The 22,158-nt window shown below is 38.4% G+C and overlaps 2 protein-coding genes across 2 annotated transcripts in view; one reads left to right on the forward strand and one right to left on the reverse strand.

Moving 5' to 3' along the window:
- Window positions 1-1,359: 1,359 nt before the first annotated feature.
- On the reverse strand, window positions 1,360-15,548 carry GSG1L2 (GSG1 like 2). The gene is made up of 6 exons (XM_074889619.1): window positions 15,537-15,548; window positions 14,481-14,799; window positions 12,842-12,889; window positions 10,354-10,506; window positions 6,163-6,274; window positions 1,360-1,746 (listed from the first exon to the last, which is right to left on the reverse strand). Exons 1-6 carry the CDS (start codon window positions 15,546-15,548, stop codon window positions 1,491-1,493), a joined length of 900 nt encoding a protein of 299 aa, XP_074745720.1. The 3' UTR covers window positions 1,360-1,490.
- Window positions 15,549-18,808: 3,260 nt separating this feature from the next.
- GLP2R (glucagon like peptide 2 receptor) overlaps window positions 18,809-22,158 on the forward strand; it is a 40,731-nt gene continuing 37,381 nt past the window's right edge. The window contains exon 1 of the mRNA XM_074889129.1: window positions 18,809-18,913. Coding sequence (XP_074745230.1) covers window positions 18,809-18,913 — 105 coding nt within the window. The remainder of the gene's footprint in view (window positions 18,914-22,158) is intronic.

The following is a 22,158-nucleotide window of genomic DNA, read 5'->3' on the forward strand; positions in this document are numbered from 1 at the left end:
AGTTCCATGAGTGCTTGAAACTCCCTGATTGGGAGGGAGCTTTTCCCACCTGCAACCTGGGTCTGAGGAGCCTTGAACTTGTTCCAAGAAGAACTAGAAGCAGACCCCAGAACTCTTGCCCAAACTGCAAGCACCAGCAGCCAGCAACAGTCCAAGCAGTGTCTGAGGCCCCTGCCTGCATCCTGCCCACAAACTGCCTGTCCTGAGTTCACAGCACTCCCAAAGGCCAGTTACATAGCAGATGGAGGCTGGGCCCAGGTGCCTGCCACCCACCCCTTGGTGGACTTCCTACCACCCACCACCTCCCTTCTGAGGAGACTGGCTTATGTCACCTCACTTTATTGTCTCTCAATTTTCCTCTCTTGCCACTAATGGGCCATGGTTTCCTTCTGAGCTAATTGTTTTTTGTTGTGCTAACCTATTATCAACTCCATCATCACTGGCCATAAACTGATATACTACGGATTCTGCTGGCATGACAAGTTCAGACTATGTTTATGTTAGGATCATTTTGCCTGAAAAAAAATGTGTAGTGATTTTTCTAAAGCCCAGCGTTGCTCAGCATACTGTGTAAGGCCTTTGCCACCCACCATTCACAAGTGCATTTCCTAGAGGGTTCATTAGTGGGAGGATTCATACAACAATGAAAAGCTGATATCCAAGAGACTAGGCACACATGGCCTAGTTCCATGGGGAAACTCCACACTGATCTTGAGAGTGGAGCAGCTGCAAATTCCTGATCTATGACAAACGTAATCATTTCTACTTTCCCATCTTCAATGTGACTGTAGATTATTCTTCATGTATAATAATCACAAATCAAATTTTGATTCTTTCTGACATTCTGACATTGCCAGAATGATACCTAGAGAATTTCACAGGTGAGTTGTGTGCTGGCTACAACCATGTATCTTCCAGCTTTCTGTTTGTTTTCCTAGCCATTTTAAATGACTAGTATTTACATTGAAAGCCTCTTCCCTCTATTAGCCTTTCTTTCACAACAAATCCTACCGCTATGCGTATGATGAAACTCTTGAATCATAAGCTGTAATACACAGATTTTCCTGGAGAGATTGTACCTTTAATAACAAATTATTCAAACCATGCACCACATGTGAGTTGCATTATTTGCTGCCTTACTCTTTGTGGATTTGGGTGTTGGGATGGGATTTTTTACAGTCTTTTCAATAAAGAATTAGGGTGGAAATCCATAATGCTCTGAAATTCTAACAAACTCACATACTTATATTAACATTAGAGACTGCATAAAAATCAGAGCAGTGGAGAACCTGTGTCACTGTCTTTTCCTGAACTGAGACACCAGAATCGACTTTTAAATACTAAGACTTCCTTGAAACATTCATGGAAATATAATTTATTTATTAAGAAAAATAACTAATGCTATACAAATACACATTTTTATTAATTAATACTGTTTCATTCTGATCTAGCATTACAAATTACAGGATGCCTTGAGATACGGTTCAGATTTACAGAACTGAAACAGTGGCCAGTTGATGCAAGCCTTTTATTGGGTGTGCATGGTCCTCTGTACTGTTGTGAAAAGAGTTCACATACACATTGCAAGCTTTCTCTGGAGCTGTATGATCAGAAAACTTGTATTTAACCTTTAAATTCCTTGCCAGCGTTTTTCTTTTGTTCTTGAATTCCAAAATAGTTTTTGTATATTTGTTAATAGTGGTGACAGCTGCAGCCATACAGCAAGCAAAGGAAGCCCACGCGAGGCTATAAACAAAAAGGTTTATCAGAAATTAGCAGAACATTTTCATACCCAAGTCCTTCAATTTTATTTTTGAAAACACTGCATGCATATGATTGTATCAGTGTGTGTCAGGGAGAGGACCATAGTTGGGGAGAAAGAAAGATTCTTGGTTAATGACCGTCTACATACCTGGCTAACGTAGTTGACCTCTACATATTGGTTATAATATTCACATTTAACATTCCTGTTTATGAAACCCTACCTCAGATTTCTGTTTACTCTACTTAAAGCTTAATATCGGAAAGGGGAACTATAAAAAAAGAGGATGCATAAAAAATTAAAAGGTGCAGTTATTGAGGCTACAAATCTCACAGGTGACAATGAGAAAAATGTGTGCCAGTTATCCAAAAGGGTTAAAAAGAAAAGAGAAGGCACAATTGAATAGCTAGCTAAAAAAGGCACTAAAACGCATTCCTGAGAAAATACAAGTCCTGACTAAACAGAGAGAAAAGAACATGAACTCTGAAGTGTTAGAAGTAAAATCATAAGAAGACAGAACTAAAAAATGACATTGAGGTACAATTTGCTGAAAATGTGTGAAACTTCCAGACTACTGAATTGGCAATGGGTGCTGAAGGTATAAAAGTAACATGTAAACATATGGCCACAGCAGAATGAATTGGAGTTCACAGTGGAGGAACATACTCATGAGAGCCTTTCTTAGCATGACAAGGTCATGATTATCTAACAAAAACATGTGCTTTGGTGGAGAAATCAATTTAAGAAACACCTGCTTATCTCTCCTTTCCCTCAGAGCTGTTTGTTCCCACATCCTTGCTGTAGATCAACAAACTCATTTAGGCTTCTTAATAACTCCTCTTTACTTTTTTTTTTTTTTTTTTTTTTTTTAAGCATTATTTGTAGCCAGGATTGGTTTCCAGGGTGATCAGACAACCAGATGTGTTGACAGAATTTGAGGATGGTGGAGTATGGCACATAGATGTGAATGACTCCTAGAAGTGGGGAGAAGGGGAGCAGCTTAAACTATCTTTGCTCCTAAAGTCAGTCAGACTACACCCTGACTAACTCTCAAATGCAGAGAGCTCTTGTAACAGAGATAGAAAGAATAAAGGAAGATCACCAGAAGCAGGTAAATTTACCTCCACACTCGAATGCAGCAAAAATGGGAAAGCAGGCCTACCAGTGGTGGTGTGTAACCTGTGGATTAAACCAACCACGGTAGAGAAGAACTGAAGATTCAGACTCTGGAATAAGATAAAACTGACAGGTGTGCAGTAGTCCTGACTCATGTAATAGGCATTTTTGGCTGAATAACTGAAACACAGTAGCATTACTAGACAAATTGATAGAACTGATATTATGAAGGACAGTTTTTGTTGAAGGTGTTTTTCCTAATCCATCTGTTGAAGCCCTTTGAAGGACTCAGTCACATGAGGGTGAGAAACTGATTTCAAGAAAGCTTCTATAAAGGCCTCTTAGCAAAGACTGAAAGAAATTAATCTCTTATGATCAGATTCTTTTGTAGATCAATACTGTGTTAAAAGAGAAATATCAAAAGACAGAAGTAAATGGTTTCCTTTGACAATGAGAGAAGTATATCACTGTAATTCTTCAAAGTTTTTGCTAGAAATTTTTCCTTTTCCATGAACAATTTGGAAAAAATGCAAAGTCCCCCATCTGACAAGAGAGAACTGAGGAAGGAAGTGAGTGAAGTCTTGCCATTGAGAGTCAGAGAATAAAGGGCAGTTTGGCTGCAGTGAAAACTCAGCTTCAAGAAGGGGAGTGTTCAATTTCAATTCTGCCCAAAGAATAACAAAAGGGGAAATCAAACAGATTGATTCAACAAAGAAGCAAACTAAAGCAACCAGTCATTCATCTGCATAAGAGAAATGCCAATAGAAGCTCAGGCTGGATTATGAGTTTTCCTTTTACTACATGGAGTATCCTGTATGAGGTGTGTATGGGAATTTAGTACATGACAGGTCTTTAGAGAGAAAATGTTGTCTCTTGATGTGAGGATGCCTCAATCTGATAAACACAAGGAGAGTGAGAGATCACCAATAATAGAAAAATATTTCAAACTCTAGGAAAGCTGCTGAAGAAAAGAGAGATACGGAGGGATTTATTAAAGAGATGTGCAGGGATACCACAGAGTGAGTCTACCTATCATTAGTAATTCCAGCACTATAAAGGAAAAAGAAAGGTCTTCATGCTTCCTAGGCCAGGTGGAAGAAAAACCCTGGCCACAGCAGCTGGATGCGAGGACAGAGGAGGAACAGTGACAGCTGCTCTATAAGGTCTGGTGATTAGGATGAAAAGCTGCTGCCATGGACCAAATTCTTTGGGGTTTTTTGGCTACTGAGGAGATCATTATAAGTCCCAATGTAAAAGTGGCAAACTCTTTGCCTGTGTCTCTTCCTGCCCATGTCCCTGTCATGGTCTTGGTGACATTGTTGGCCACAAGTGGGTGCTGAGGTAATTAGAAAAGGAGTGTCAGTTATAATCATTAATGCCCCTTTTTTTGGCATCTGTTCGCTTTCTTCGTGTCAAAGACAAATAACTTCAACATCCTTCCTCTCTCACCATCAGATAAGATTCTCACATACAGTCAATGGGAGAGCAGCTAAGGAGACTGAAGGGTTCATACAACAGGAAAAGAGATGCAGATGTAGGTTTTCAGAAGAGAGACAACATTATATATGAAAAAAGATAAGAGGAAAGAAACTAAGAGAGGCAGCTGGGAGGAGACAGTGAGGTACCTGTATGTATGTTTTGCTTTATTTTTAGATTACTATCAAACAGCGTGATGCAGCTGACTTTAGGCTGAAAAAAAGGAAAGAAGAAACTGAATCTTGACAGAAAAATGAATTGATTAGAAAACAGGCACCACACAGACCATCTCCTCAATGTCTTCCTGTATGCAGGCACCAATGGCTTGGAAAGTCTTGTGTTGGTAGAAGGGTTTCTTTGGACATTCAATAGCCCAGGCTGCACTGAATCATTAGAGGGCACTCATGAAATCCTGAGTGTGTGCCACATGATGAAAGTCATTAGTCCAGGTGCTCAGAAGAAGGCTGGCTGTAGTAGCAGCAGTGATGACATCAGTGATGAACACGATGATGGTGACAATAGTGGCATCAGTGGAGTTGTGTCAGTAACAGCAATAGTGACAGTGATATGATTCTTCTCCTCCCAGTAGGATGGAAAGGAGGGAACAGGCTTCTTAGTACCAGTCTGCAATTTTCTGTTTCCATTCCCATAGGAAGGGGGAAGCAACAAAGAAACACTCCCCCTCTTTCTACTGACCACTCTTCAGTGAAAAACATGAATGAATGGAAGCAGTGAGAGTCAAAGAAGCAAAAAGTATCTAAGTTTGAAAGGAGAGAAGAAGACAGTATTTGAAGATCCTGCACACTCCTATGATACCTACTGAGGGTATCCAAGTAGCCCCTGGACATTGTCCAGGATGTTGTCTGGATATTTGGTATTGGACTTTCTCAGACCAGTTCTTCCTGACAGAAGGGGGATCACTCTTTTCACTTCCAGCAAGTGTGTGACATACAGAGGATGGGCTACCTCATCTGCTGGACAAACAGGATGAGATACACCATTTGTCATGATCTGGTTAATCTCCAGCTTGGGAGTACTGACCAGGCCCATCCTTCAGTGATCTGAAACCACTAGAGAAGCATCTCCATTTATACACATGTAACAATAGCTTCAAACAAACCACTGCGGTTTGGGAAACAGACTCCTGGAAAGATTCAGAGCAATATACAGTGACCTTTGAATGAGATTTGAGTTCTTAGGAAGGTGAAAAGCAACAGAACAAAAGACAAAAGAAACACCTTATTTCACTGCAAAAATCCCTAGGAAGTCTGCATCATAAGTTCTTGTTGGTACAATAAAAGTAGAAAGAATAAGTGACAATGAGCTGTGATCTCAGCTGTCAGAGCACATATGAAAGAGACAAACAGCTTGAGCTCTGCTCTACTGACCCAAAATTTTGGTCCCGATTGACTTTTGATTTATGCTCCACATACAACAACCTGAAGCATATATCTGATAAGGAAAAAAATCAGCCTAAATGGCTAAAGCTGGAAGAGTTTTAAACAACTTATGCAAGGTAGATGTCCTGGGAAATGAGGGTACTAAATCTGGGTCTGATGTGTATGGAGAAGAACCTCTGCTTCATGCAGAGCAGTTGGAGGTCTCTGTACTGTCTAAAGGATGGCGAATGCAAAATTCACAAGCTTATACATTCTATGCAATAATAAAATAACTGAACTTGGAGAAAAACAGCTGCATCCCCAGAACTGAAATAAGGTAGACACATTCCTTATAAATTACGTATGCATTCCTTGAACATAGGGTGAAGTGACTGAAATGTAATGGAAGAACCAAATATAAATAGGTACCAATAGGACCAGCCATAATCCCATGTGTGAGGTCTCCAGTCTTCAGGACCAAGATTCACAGTCATTTGAAATACAGTTGTGTACATCATGTGAGCAACCATGCCCAGGAGACCTAAAAAATACAATATCATAAGAACATTAGAAAATGTAAATTGAGGGCATTCTTCTTTCTCAACTTTTTGCAGTTGTGCCTTGAGCACTTGAAGAATATTTTATATCTAAATTCTATAAATCACTCAAAAATACTGAGCAATATAAACTGTGTTTATGTGTTTTGCATTTGCCAATACAGTCACTAATACAGTCCCTTGACACCTACTCATACGCTAAAGGAATCTAGGGGAGCAATGGGACATGCAGCCCATGGATTTTAAAAGGCAACAAGTTGATTTGCTCTCGTCCTCTGAGAACTTCTGAGTAATTCAACCCTCAGCAGGGATCAGCTGTTGCAACAAAGTTGCATCACACAGGACATGTTTCCCAGTTTCCTATCCTTCCTGGAAAGATTTTTCAGAGGCATGGAGTCATATGCCCTTTCCCAGGGCCTTAATTGCAGCCAGATTTATCAAAGTTATGTAGGTGAATGAAAAAGTGAACAAACACTTAATGGCCATTAAAAAGCACTGGAAGTCTAGATTATGAAAGGGGCTTACATTTAATAATTTAATTTTCAAAACTGCTGCTAGGCCGCTGCCTAATCTTAAGTGTATTGGTTTTCCTTTAACAATTTATCTTCCAGTAGTGAACTTCCCTGTGAACATGTGTTTTTTTATTTCCAGCTTCACTGACAAATCCATAAATACCTTTGCAGTAATCAACTATACCACTGTCTAAACCAGATTAGCTTCTCAGAGCAGACGGTCCTCCACCAAACTCTCAAGACCCAATTTGTTAGGTGTTCCCAAAGTAGGTCCGTTTTCATGAATTCTTACAAAACTAGGGCGTAACAAGTCAGGGCTGATAATGACCTGCCTTCAGTAATCACTGGGAAATGGTCTTCCCTGAAGTACTGGTATTGCCTGAAGAGGCAATTAGGAGAGGCCTTTTATGTGGCACAAAGCCAGGAGGCTTCACGCTGTGAAACACCGCATTTGGTAGTTAGCTGGCACCCTGATAGCATATTCCTGAATAAACTGTATGGAGAGAGCAGCTTGACTGCCGATGTGGCGATTCGAGAACGGAGACCAGTCGTTCATCTCGCACCAGAGAGGTGGCATGTCATCGCTATTTTTGACTTACACCAGTGTCTGTCCTGAATCCTCCAGTGTAGCTGCCTAGAAACGCATACAAGTGGAGTGTGAACAGGAGCTCCAGCACAGGAGCTCTCCTCTTAGCTCTTGTACAAGGATTAAATTCTGAGTCAGGCTCAAATGTCAGCAGTGGCATCAAGGCAGTTTGGTGCCTGAGAAATGGTGAGAGCTTAACTAATATAGATAGGCAAGCACAGTCACATAAGGGTGACTGTCAATGTCCATTTTCAACAAAGGCCACTGAAGGCAGCAGGACAGCGGTATCAATAATGTGTATTTCATAGCAGTGGAGTTAACTAGCAGTGCACAGGTATTTAAGAGAAAACATTCACAAATTAGAATAATAGTTTCTGTAGAGTCAAAAGCTTAATGTGGGACATTATAAACCCACATAACTATGGTAAGAAAATTTCACACTGGTTTTGCCTTTAAGTCACCATGTTCTGCACAAGATAGAACATACATTTTAGGATTTTATTCAATCTGCGCTAAAGACTGAGGGAACTGAGAAGTCAACATTAGCTTTAACATGGTTTTTTTTCAATAGCTAAATACTGTAACAGGTTTTTTTAATTGTGTGTTTTCAATATAGCTAGAATTATGCAGGTACTGTTTCCAGTAGCTGAATTTTAATTTGCATTTGTCTGCTAGAATAAAGAGCATAAGAAATCACATCTTCATTACAGATTAGGGCAACTAGATTTGGTTTATATCTACAAAGGATTTATACATGTTTAATAGCTAAGACAGATGCGCTTCCACTTTTTAATATTTAAAAAAATGTTACTAGTGGAAGTAAACAGAACATCCAGGAAAAGCTTGCTGCTTGCTGTGTAAGCCTTCTTAATACTGTACATGCCAAAACCAAAAAGATTATTAACAAAAGTGAATATTTATGATTACTGGGAGAAGGAAAATCTGCTAATAGTGGGCAAAACTATCTAAAGAGTTGAATAAAGCTCACTATTTCTTTGGAAATAGACATGACAGTGGATCATGAGGTTTGGTGAGATACAGGAGAAATAGGGGGGTTTTTAAGTAATTAGTAGAACTGGTGATAATAGAGATTTTTAACTAGTTGAACACCTTTCAGGAAAGTCATTCAGAAGAAAGGAGATATTCCAGCAAGTTCTCAGAGTTCACAGGCAGCAAAGTCTGGGAACTGCTCTCTGAACTATAGGGAGCTGAGAGAGAAATCTTCAAATGTGTAAAAGTTAACTACAAGGAGGAAGGATTCATCTGCTCTCTGTTGCAGGTGGGTAACCTAAAAGAAATGCTGCAAAAAATTACAGCAGCTGGGGCTTTAGATTAGACATGAAGAAAATCTTTAGAACAGTATGAGTTGTAATACATTTCCTAAGAAGGTGACAGAAACTTTAGTTCCAAAGAGAGAACATTGGTTTGAGGTTTTTTTGGTGGTGGTGGTGGTAGTTTTTTGGGCTTGGGGATTTTTTAAGATGGGGGTAGACAAATATCTGTCAGGAAAGGTTTACAAGAGTTGGGACTAACTCAGGGCAGAGTGATGGGTCCCTAGAAGTTTGACACTTCCACAAAATTAAGCAAAACTAGAGTATTTCAGAAGTCACCATCTGGAATATAAATTGTGCTTGTTAAAGTCCTTGGAGGTTCAGCCTGGTGTCCACATTTAGCACAGCCCTCTAGGAATATTGTCCAAAAACAGGGCTAGAGAAAGACTAGAGCAGCAAGAGCGATCTTAGAAATACGTGTGAAGTCATATGACATGTTTCTCGATCATTTCTTTTAGAGAAGATGAAGGAGACATGATAGTTGTCTTCAACTATGCAATGGCTTCTGCAGAAGGGAAGAAAAATATTTCTTCCCCATTATCATGGTCAGATGTTTAATGAACTTGATTTATTTAGTCAACAAAAATGAGATTAGCAAATTAATTACATTTGTGATCATGTTTAAGAGGATAAAGTATAATAAAAAATCTTTAAATCATGAAGAGAAGCACAACAATCACAAATGTATGAACACTAAATCCAGAAACATTAGGATTAGGATCAAAGTCCAAAATTTTGACAAAGACAATCTTGAGATTAATTCTTCATCGTCTTCCAGGTGTTTGACTTGTAATTAGATGCCATACTAAAAGATATGATTTCACCATGTACAAATCACTTTGAATTCTAAACAACCCTGACCATATGAAGCACAGTGGCATGTGTTCCACAAGAAATTATAGTAGATAAATAGTATGATTGCTTCTGGCTCTAAAATTAATTGCTCTAGGAAACATTTTTCATGTTACCCATAATTGCTGGTTTTACTGCAACATTCCTTGGTAACAATTCTATAATATAGACAGAATCACAGAGTACTTCAGCTGTAAGACGCCTTCAGAAGTCTCTGGTCCAACCTCTTCCCACTCAACACAACTCAAAACAGATTCCTCAGACTGGACTAGGAAACCTCTGAAGAATTTGCCGAGGATAACATGGTTAAATAGCACTGGATTAAGAAGTAACATGCAGAAAATGAAAGACAATTTTAATGATGATTCTCTACTAACAATTATCCAATTACATCTTATTCCCTCCTAAAAATCCTATTTTAATTTGGCTATTCCTATTTTTATACTTAACATGTTGGAAATTAAAAAAAAAAGCAAGTTATTTGGAAGAGTATGTTACTTTTTTATCTTTGACAACCAACCTGACAATGAAATTTAAAATTATAAAATTAAAACAATTAAGTTAAAATAGTAAAAACTAAAAATATAAAATATAAAAATAATCATATTAAGAAATGCTTAATTGAAAATAATATTTTCCGTAAAAATTTTCTGCATCTTGTATTGTTAGCATCTCCATAGGTATTGTAAGAGTTTTGAAACTTGAACACTTACTAATTTTCAGGTGGAAGTCTATCTATGTTGCATTTTCTGGATGCAATAAATTGAGATCCTTAACTGTACCTGCTAGCACGGTGACTACTGCTGAAAAGGCGTTGATCTTCAGCCCATCAATGGCAGCACTGTAGTAGCACAGTTCTACTGACATAAGAATGGCTCCAGTCAGAAGCAAAATGATGTACAGAAACTCTGCTACAATAGACAGCCAGAAAACCCCTGGAAAATCAAATCAATAGCACTGATTTTATAAGCAGTCATTCAGTATTTTCACCATTTCTTTCTTCATTTATGTTGTTTACACAACATTAAAGAAAAGCTCAAAGGCTGTGAGGATTCTATTATAACACCTATAGGAAGACTTCAAGGTCAATGGACACCCTAAATTATAATTCCCTCTACTGATTTGTCTGTTTAGTGGAAGAGCACTTTCACATTCCTGCTATACACTTAAGAAACTTACAGTACAGGTGGGGCAGTACGATTTTATACTCAGTAGCTACTCTAAAATTATGATGAACCAAAGTTCATTCAATTATCTAGCTGTTGACATCATGGTTGCTGAGTCCAGAAACAATTGTACCAAAACAGAAGACCATGTTAGCCAACTAGCAAACTGAAGGGCATGCACACAGCCACATGGCCTGAGGGTCTAGTCATTAAATAAAGTCTTCCCAGTAGGTTTAATTTTCCACCAAATAGGATCTTGATTTTTTTGGACAGAGAAGCCTTCATGAACCTCCAGGTTTCACTGAGATTCATTTCTCTGGTTATCTTCTAATTCATCTCTTTCTGATTATCTGTTAATTATATCTTATGCAAGAAGTCAATCTTTCCATTAAAGTTTCTCAGCCTGCTGTTTTACTATTAGCATGCTAATGTCCCACAGTCAGGAGCAGGAGGTCTTCTTGTGTACAGATCATAGCAAGAACTGACCAACAACCTTCCCAAACCTTTTTAAAAAAAAGTAAGTGTGGCCTGAGACACCTGGTTGTAGATTCAAATAGTGATTTCATGTGAAAGTATATACTAACAATCATGACTTAAAACCAGAAAAAAATGCTAAGACATTTAATTGATTATTAAACACTACATATGGCAGTAAACAATGTTTGTGTGGTAAATAAGCCCTACTGCAGGCTTTGACAGTGTCTGTGGGACTTCTCTTATTCAAAAGCCATTTAGACATTAAATTCTTGGGCCAGGCTATGTGTAGGGGTTCCTGGGCAAGGTTTATTTCTCCAGAAAATCTTTGCCTCAGTAAACAATTCTGATTTTGTTCAGGAACTCCAGTTCTTACATTGCCCAACAGTATTGGCTGCTCCAGCTATGAGAGTTTGCATCTCAACATTTTTGATAAGTGAGCCATTACTACATATGCACTGATCAGCTGTGATAATCCCTGTGTATGATGCCTAGGGATAATAAATTCAGGAGGGGTGAGCCTGGCACATCCTGAGTTCTGTGTGCACAGCAGTTATATGCACATGCAGAACACAAACTCGGTCTTCTCCTGTGTGGGGCAGGAGTCTATTCCCACAGGGGATTTCACTACGCAGGGATAGCTTCTCAGTGTGGTTATCAGGTACCTAGATGTTGTCTTAAGTGTCCTGATCTGACTTGCCTGTGGCACTTGCCAATGCTGTTCACAGAGTTAGTTTCAGCACTGTGTCCACCAGTGGTTTCACATGTGAGGAGCTCTCAGGGCAGGGACCATAATCCACCCCTCCTTAGTCTATGTGACTAAGAACCACATCTCATTTATATTTTTTTCACATGCTATAAAAAATCTTGAATTATTTGCGCAGTGACAAATAGAGGGAAGGAGAACTAGCCTTCAGACACTGAGTATTTCTTCTTCCCCAAGGGGCCGAAATAGCGTATCTAGGAAAGTACTAGTATCCTGGACATGCAGTTTCAACCCCATGGAGAAGAAGGAAGACTTTTTTCTGAATCAGCCTCTTGCAAAGCGATTGGTCTAACCACATCAGTGGTAGGGTTTACATTGGAGGCGGGGAGATCAACAGCATCTGCAGGCATGTTTTGTAGGAACATGAGCTGTTCTTTGAAAGAAAGAGGGCAGCTCTCTGCTTTCAGTGGAATGGAAATTCCTCCTTACAGCTCCGTGTAAGGTACTGGGAGAGGATTCAGACTGCCATCAAGACACATCTCCTTCAAGTCCCTTCAGCATACTGCCTGCTGTTGTTCACACACGGCCTGTCCCTCTGCCCTGTGCAGGCTGCATCATGCAAGCCACAAAATTCCTGACTGGGAATAGGGAGGTATGAGGAGAGAGGGGCCAAAACTTGTAAATCTTTACTTCCACTACCCATATTCAAAGTAATTTTAAATAACATTCATATTCAAATGAAGTGGTTTCAAAAGACATGGATTCATATTTTAAATCATGTGGACTTAATTTTGAAGTTGAAAGCTAAATAAAGGACAAAAACCTGGGATTAAATCAAGCATTTTTGATATAAAAATTCAGTATATTTTCTTGGTAAATGTGATCAGGAAAGTTTTATTTACACAAAAAAATATGCATACCTACCTCGATCAGCAGCTGGAGTCAGACTGATGAAGCTTCTACATTTCTCACCTAAAAAAAAAAAAAATTAACAATAATATTCAGGATTATTCTGTATTCTGTAATGAAATAAAGAAATAGATTAATAGAAAGCAGAAAATGCAAAATCTATCATAAAGGCACAAACTGAGAAACAAACTGAGATCAGGAGAAACTCTTTCTGATGTATATTTATACACATACAGACTCTTGTACATGGACTTACTCCTGGGACTTAACTAGAGAATCCTTCCAGATGTTTTTAGGGCAGAACCAGAGTCTCAGAGACTTAGAGAAAGGCTATGAATTGATTTCCAAAAAGTTGTAGCTCTGAAAGCCAGAATGGGAAAATGATCAACTCCTTTGAAAGACTGGCAATCTGTATACCATCTTCCTTCCCTGTGAAGGAAGACTTGCTTTCCTTACAGCAACAAGGCTGCTGCTCACACAAATTTCTTCTAAGCCTGATTCCAATTTCTTTCTGTAAGCTTTGATTTTCAAACCCATGTGGCCTCCTGATCCGCACACAGATGTGGTGAACAAAGCTCTTTGAATTAATCTGTTCTGCTTTGAAAACACTGGGTGTGGTTTTTTAGCTACTAACTGCACCAAGTTGGAAAAAAAGAACTTCCATAGCAGATGCACAAATTAAACAGCTCTGCTATCCATAGCAATCACCACCTGAAAGATGTCTTTTGGACATGTATTTTGCTCTGATTTTCAACATCTACAACCTTAAAACTACATAATTTACAAGACCTTCTAGTAGAACTGGACTTTGAGGACAGGTGACTGCAAAAATATTTTCATTGTATAACACAGATGAGAGCTGATTTGATTTCTCTGAAGTTTTGTTCTAGTTGTAAACTGATCAGGGCAATAAGGGAAAAAGGTTAGTGTTGGTTTGGATTTACAATAAATGCCCTACTTCTTGACCCAGCTAAACAATTCCCGTATACAAAGATCCAAATTTAACTAGAAACTTTCTTTAATGGCAAGCTAATTTCATTCTACTGATATTTACATACACAGAGAGAAGCAATTAAATGCCACCACTCATGACTAGTAATTCTCCAAATTATGTTTTAGCAGTTTGAAAATAATCTTCACTGCTTTGATTTATGAAAGGTGACATCACAATAAGAAAGTAGAAATACATGTGCTTAAGAGGAAATCCGTGAAATATCTCACTGATATAATTGCTCAAATGATTTTTAAAACCAAAAAATCACATTGTGCTTTTCATGTTGCCATAGGGGATTGTAAACAACCATTTAAGGTGAATACATTCATTTTTTGCCTAAGGGACTAAAACCATCAGAAAAATAAATCCTGTTAAAGTAACTTAACTTTGCTGCTTTGGTTAGAAGAATACAAAAAAAACCCCTTTAATCTGTACTACAACCTGTCACTCTAAAGTTCTTTGCAGAATTTACTAGGAATTTTTTAGGAATTGGCTAGATAGTACCCTTTAAGATCTCCCTTTCCAGAGAAGAGTAACTTTTTAAGGATAATTTTTCCTTTAAAATGCATACATGATATTGCAGCAAACAGGAAGGTGACACCAAATAAGTAGGAAGAACTCCAATTACTTTCTTAAGTAAATTTACATGGTTTTACTCACCTTCTTCATTTATAATTTCTTCACAGGAATACCAAATCCCAGCATGAAACTTCCGGTCAATGAACTTGTCATCTCCTGTCTCCCAAACATACTGCACAGCACTGCTGTTGCTGGCATCAGGGCTGTTGGAGCGCATGCAGGGATGTCCTGTACAGAAAGGTTTGGCAACTTTTCTTGTTCCTTCACACCAGTAACTGCTACTGAATGCTGTAATAGACAAGGCTAAAGAGAGGAAACTGAGAGAAAATGCTGCTAAGGCTCTCTGCCGTCTGTCTGCAGAAGGAACTGAAACTGGCATCCTCCAGGACTGCACTATCAACTATTCTAGAAACAATCTTTTACAAAGCTCTGTTCATATCTGCCTGGTGAAACACCTGCCTGCATTTATAATTCCATTCTTCATTCCTCTCAGAAAATTGTACCAGCTTAGTAGTTAAGACAGAAAGCACAGATGTGGGCATGACCAGAAATCATGTGGCAGGAGAGATTAAGGATATTGGACAGTGCTGCTTAGCAGTAAAGTCTTGTGAAAGAAATATGAGGAGGCAGGACAATAATTTATAGTTTGCACAATGAATCACCAGCGTAAAGATACACAGAACAACACGGAAGCATGGAGGTATCCCAGTATGTGATCAGAAAAGTTTTATTTATATAAACAAATTATTCATATTTACCTTGATCAGCAGGTGTAGTCAGACTGATGGAACTTCTCCATTTCTCAGCTAGCAAATAAACAAAATCTTGCAGTTCTAAATGCTTCTAGTACACTGAACACTGATTAAATTGAATACAGTTGTGAATCTTACTACAAAGAACTTCTTAGGGAGATAAACCTGGTTGCTAAGTTAGAGCATTCCACAGCCTTAGAGCGCTTCCCAAGACCACTGAGAAGGTGACTGCATCTGTTTTAAATTCCACCAGTGACAAAGGAAAGTCATAAGTTACATGACTTTGCTATTGATGGGCTTCTGGACACTGTCTAGTGTGCCACCGTGAACACATAATAGAAGTCTTCCCTGGTTAGGTGAAACAGTAGAGAAAAGGCTGAATTACCTGTCTGTACATCTGTGCTATCTGTGAAATAACAATTTTTTTCCTTCATCTAAGAAACATTTCCCACCTTGCATGTTATATATGTTGCTTTTTCTGCCTGTTTGACAACGCAAATAAGTGATGCAAAGAACCAGAAGGAGCAGGAGTGTTAGTAAATGATTGTTTCATTTTACAACTGTAAGGCCAAAACACATGCCCTAGGGGAGAGAGATGCCACAGGATAGACACTGAAGTCATATGTGTATCTTTTAATGAAAATAATTCTGCATTTTAAGACAAATCTCTACCCAGAAGATGTCAGGGTTGGAGAAGCATGTGGCTAGACAAGTCCCAGCATGAAACTCAAAGAAACAGGATAGAAACCTGCTTTAGACTAATACAAAGATCTCAGCTTGAAGAGCTGGCCAGCAACAGAGTGAAAGACCAAGCAGGTATCTGGACTAAAAAGACAGAGCAAATCTCACAACCCGAAAAGCAGACTGCAGATTGAGCCAGGAGTTATTTTTTCCTACAGCTCTGTGTTACTGTATTTTCACAAGGGTGTAGCACTCATGAACTCCATGCGAAGCCTCTGTGCATTGCCACTGCTTCTGGACAGCATTACCAACTGCCCAGGAAGTCCGAGAACAGGATCAGTGGGAGGGAATGAGGGAGGGAGGAACATTCTTCTAAGGATTAAACACTTATCTATGTTCCAATTCCCAGGAGTAATCTGCATATGGCTGTATTGAAACATATTTTGAAGCCTGTGAAACTCAAGGCAGTTGAGTTGACTTGGGAATGACACTGACACCTCTTCAATATGTACAAACTTTGCAGCTTTATATGCCCATTATAAAATTTAACCAGCATAAATGTCACAGTGTTGTTGCCTTCTTTGTCTAAATAGACCTTGTACTAGGCTGTGAATCAGTCTCTGGAGACTGCAGAAAAATTCTGTCAATTGATATCTTCTGGTTGACAACTCTAATCAGATTTTTCACTGAGCCAGTTTTCTGCTTATCAATGTTGGTACCACAAATTTTTAAACCAATTTGCCATGTAAGAATGCTCTGTATAATAGGAGAAATGTATTGCATGAACATTTATTGGTTAGATCTGTCATACTGTGAAAACATAAAGAACATAAAAGAGAAGCAAATAGATTAGCTGGACCTTCCTTCAAAAGGACCTTCCTTCATTCATTGATTTTTGCTGGAGTAAAGTTGAGATTGAATGAGGGTGGGCAGCTGTGGCTAGCATTCAGCATTATGACCTTCCTGATTTATGTTCTAGTAAAAACTCTGAACAGTAACTTAGGAATTCAAACTTCAGCTCTTCATTCTGACTTCACTACCTAGTGCCACAACTTATGAGCGTAATTACAATACAGGAATACTTTAATGTGGGTCTCCTGCACTGAACTGCTCCTGGGTAGCACTAACTCTAGAGAGGGACCACACAGCTTGTTCAAGTATAAACATCAGATGATTTTTAAAAGTGAGCAGGTAAAAACTATTAACCTGTAGAAGTAAAAAACTGAAAAGAGACCCTCAGCTGCTGAGTGCTAGCTATCAGTGGAGAAGACTTGCCTGCTACTGAGCAATACTGAGGATGTACTGCAGTGGACCCTGTGGATCTGCTCATCTAGGGTCTAGGAAGATCTCAGGCTTTCTTGAGCACTAGGACATGTCTTATGGTGATCTCAGAACAGCTCCAATGCCAGAGCGCTGTTCAGGTCCCCTGGCTTTAACCTGCTACAGAGCTGATCTTACTATTAGGAAATGTGCTTTTATCCCTTGTAGCAATACACAGATGAGCAGTTACTGGCGGGGTCTTTGAAGTACCTTTGCCTGGTCCCCAGAGTTGCCCTTAGGTATGGCAGGGAGTAATATGTATACTGACACATCCACCCAGGAGGCACGGTAGTGTAGAGCAGCCAGTGCCTTTACTGCCAGGCCTCTAGAGCAGGCTGAATGCACTTCCACCTTGAAATACTTGTCCCCAGAGCACTTCCATACTCCATGTCCCAGTACTCTTTTTTTACCACATCCAGACTTTATGTAAAGATGAAACATGGGTGTACATCATTTCCTTCCACCTCCTGGATTCCTCCAGAAGAAAGTTTTGGCATGTGTGTAGACAGGGAGTCAGGTCATGCTGCTGGCCAGGTTGATGGGGTGTGCTGCAAGCTGTTGGACTGGATGATCTTCAAGGTCTTTACCAACCTAGACAATTCTGTGATTCTGTGTATCTGCCACACAGTTTGAGTTTAGCCTATGTCTGGCATTGAAAACTGGGCTACTGCTGGCCTCCCCAGTCCTAATGTTGCACCTCTGTTCTCCAGCTTAGCTGCTTGGGATGTCTGGGAGTTCTGGGAAGGGCACGGGCCATCCTCCAGTACAAATAGCCACAAGTTTCATTACCCTTGGAAATGGAGGAGGCAACATCTGGTTGACTCTCCATTTTGCCAACTCAAACGATGACAATTGTGAGACCCTAAAATTCTTATATTATAAATGGTTCCATTTCCTCAGCCTGCCTACCACATAGATTTGTTAATGTCAGGCTTTTCTCTGCAACTAGAAAAGTTGCAAACAATTTTTTGAAAATTAAAGCTGAAATTCATTGGTAGTTTCTCCAACATTGCATCTGAAGCTGTAAAAAAACCACTGAATGTCACAAGAATTGTAGTAAAACTTTAACTGTTGGTAACATTATTTTTTGTACATTTAGATTCTCCCTGATCCTTCACTGACTGTGCATATTTCACAAAATATGATCAGAAAGGATAAAAATAGCTATTGCTGAACTGTTTCCTAACAGCCAACTAGATTCAGCAAGGTTCTGACACAAAGATTTTTTGTGTTCTAGGGCATCTTTTAATGGTTTCATGAGGTGTATATAAATATATATACGTATTTATGGAGTTGGATTGCATTCTTGTGAAACCACTGGCAAAATTCCCATGGAGTCTCAAGGAAACAGGATCAGCCCTTAAATGTTTTAATAGTTTTCTGACTTCTTATTGGCTAAAGGACAAGCTACAGTAAGCAGACTTTCTGTGAAGTTTAGAGTAAATTCCCTCTGCCTTTAATCAGAAAAAAACAAAGCGTAGTTGAAGTCTAGCAAGCCTAGACACTTTACTAGTCTTCCTCACTTATTTGTAAGAAGATTCATGAAACAGTTGCACTCATAAAAGAAGACATTTCTACCTTTTTTCACAGGACAGGGCGATATAATTGATCTATAGTAGAGTGAAATAACAGCATATTGGGGACAAATTTATTAGAATGGGCATGGTGACACTTTTTGGTCTCTGTTCCAGCATGGGACTCTGGTCCCGAATACCTCCTGCATCTGCCAGCTCTGTCATGATATTGTTTCTAGTGAAACAGGTAAGCTAATTCAATAATTAATAATGGACAGTATAAAAGTGGATTCCTATCACACAACATTTTAACCTTCACAAACAGCATGTTTGTTTCAAAAATAGTTCTGACATAACAATTTATGTTCATTAAAGCTTAGTCATGAGAAAAGTTGACTGAGAAGATGTAGAGTTTTGTATTAGAACTCACTCTGACTTGGTAATTTATTATAATTTTCTTCTATTAATGCTCATTCATACAGTGAATAGATAGTGTTTATATCCATTTATACAATCTTTTTTCATATCGGTATTCATCAGTATTGTATTATTTTTATTTTTCAGTTTTCTTACCAGATATAAATACTATTGCAAAACATGTTTATTTTCTACTGGTTTTCCTCTGTTCTAAAATCAGCTTTGTTTTGTTTCTAGCATTATCTTTTAGCCTTTTAGCCTACAAGGGGTGAGCACTAAATCTCACATTTGTGAAATTTGGTGGTGTTGGTTTCATTCTGCACCTCAGCTTCTTACAAAAGGAATCTGTATGCGATTCTTACTTTTATTTCTTGTAGAGTCCTACTAAAGTATTAACTTCCTTTTTTCCTAAATCTATTAAAAAACCCTGAAAGCTTACTTCTTTGTCTATATTCCCTTATAATTTGGAAGAGATTTAGGTATTTAATGAGAAAATATCTCAGTGCAATTCACTTCAAGGAATTTTTCATGTATGTTTTTAATCATTATTTTTTATTAATATCAGCTTTGATTTTGATACATTTTTAAAAATTACTAAGATGTAGTAATTTTCAATTCATCTGAATAAAATTCATATATAGATTTAGGGTACATTTCTATGACATAAATGTACATGAGAAGAAGTGTAATTGATAGTCTTACTTTAAACTGAAAGTAATAAGGTATTTCTATCCATTCATCCTCCATTTAGCTGGGTTACTAAGCAAGTGGGTTTGCATGTATGTGCTATAGAGATGGTAATTATATTTCTAGCTTTTTTATGCAGAAAAAGTTTCCAAGAGACACATATTTTGTTTGGGTTTTTTAATAGAAAATAATGCTTTTGTATAATTCAAATCTAGAGCTTCTCTCACATAAATGAATATAGAACTGAAACAATTCTCAGGTTTATGAGACACCTTAAATCCTTAAGACACCTCAACCAAAGCACTGGTTCCATCAATGCTAACAGAAAACCTCCCAATGACTTCTGTGAGATCAAAATTTTACAAGACTATAAATCACAGTAAATTACTTTGTCATAGTGATTCCTGTAACTTGTTTAAAGAAACATGTGTTACATCTCTTTATATTTTATTTCATAAGAAATAAAAATTTAAATAAATAACAATCCTAAATCATTATATCCATATACTCTAACAAACACCTATATAGATATAAAAAATATCAATCAGAATAAACCAGTATCATAACTGAAAGAACAAGTAAATATCTTATTTCTAGTTTATATCTAAATTGAAGGTTTTTCTGTCCATAATAACATAGTCTGAATAAGCAGAAATATTTCATTTCATTAGTATAAGAAATGAAAAGGGTAAAATCCTGATTCTACTGTAGTCAGTTATGAAAAAAATAAATTTAAACTAGTGTGTTTGCAACCTTGGAGGTTTATTACTATAATCCACTTCCTAAGTGAGAGCTTCAGGCAGTGTTTTCTGCTCATCCAACATATTTTTAAAGAGTGGTGTCATCTTGGTGCAGTTTGTGGGCTCTGACCAAACCAAATGAATTGAAAGAACAGTTCAGGGAAGTTTGATCAAATTTCAGTACAAGTGAATTTTGGTGTGAGTGGGGTGGCAGGCTTTCAGGCTGAGGCAGTTCATTTGCTACCAGCAAAACTTCAGCCTGAAGTGAAGAAATGTCCAGTGTAAGGCAAAACAACATGGACTGTCTGAGTTTCTGTCTTGCATGTTGGAGTTTAATTTCTTCTGACTTGGAAGTCCTGTTTAAATGCTATTGGGTGAATGTCAGCTGAAAAATAAAACTGAGAACAAAAGCCATGCTCAGCTGCATGTTGCCACTGCTTGAGATCACGGTAAATTTACCCGAAAACTTGTATTTCTACCACTGAGCATGTATTGAAATTTAAATTTTGATAGCACTCAGTAGCCCAAAAGTTAATAATCATAATAAATCATAATAGATCATAATAAAACCTTACTGGGATCTGTAATCACAGACACATGGCTGATGCAGGGAGAAGTTTGTCAGTTCTTCTCAGAACTGGGCCTCCTCTCACAGTGCAAAAGCAGGAAAAGCCCCTGCAATCTCAGCAGTGATTGCTGTGCTCCTCACATTGACCCAGACTGCAGACTCTATTCTTTTGGGAGAATCTGGGCCCCTCTCTGAAGAACAATAGTGACAAGCCTGTCTCTTTGATTTCTTTGTTGAATTCTTTTCACTTAGTTAAACAGACATATGACATCAAGGTGGCCCACTTCCTTAATTTCCCCTTCCCTCTTAAGGCCTCATTCCCAGCCCACGAAGTTTGCCTCCTCCCTGGACAGTGAACAGCTCTCTAGTGTACTTAACGCAGAAGTGCCTCAACAGGATGTCCCACTGCAGAAAACACTAAAGCCTTCTGCCCTGGACACCTGCATCAATCCCCTTCAAGCCAAGAAGGGAAAGAAAGCTAATTTTCCTTATTCCAAGGTGCTGTCAGCATTCTTCAGCCTTTCTCTATATATCTGTCCTTATAGATTTTTCCCCTGAGAGAGTGGAGACCACTGCAGACTGAATAATAACATACAAACAACAAGCTTGCTTTTTTTAGCTACTTTTGGTAGACCCTGTGTAAGTAGCTGATGATCAATTCACGAGTTGCTGCCATTAAAGCCACCATGGTTTGCTGTGGAATATCTGTTTAAAATTTCTTTGATAAGGTAAAACTACGGGGATTTCTTAGTCTTTGAGTTTAATGATTAAAGCCACTACAGCACTTTCCCCATGACTTGCAGATTTATCACCATCTCTTTAGAGGTATGGCCATCAGAGTTGTACTATCCAGGCAGAGTTGCACCAGGGACAAATACTATGCATTAATTTTGTCTTGTACTCCTTTTCAACATCATCCTTGTATGTACAACTCCAAAAATGTCAATAGTCTCCTGTACTGCAACATTGTCTACAGGTGGCTCATGTCACTTCATTTCTACGACTAAATATAAATTCTCAAAAAGTCCTGACATAGGGCTTCTAGGAGTAAAATGTTGCATTATGTCTATCACGGTGCAG

Source organism: Strix uralensis, chromosome 19 (assembly GCF_047716275.1).
Source record: "Strix uralensis isolate ZFMK-TIS-50842 chromosome 19, bStrUra1, whole genome shotgun sequence".
In the NCBI taxonomy this organism is placed as follows: Eukaryota; Metazoa; Chordata; class Aves; order Strigiformes; family Strigidae; genus Strix; species Strix uralensis.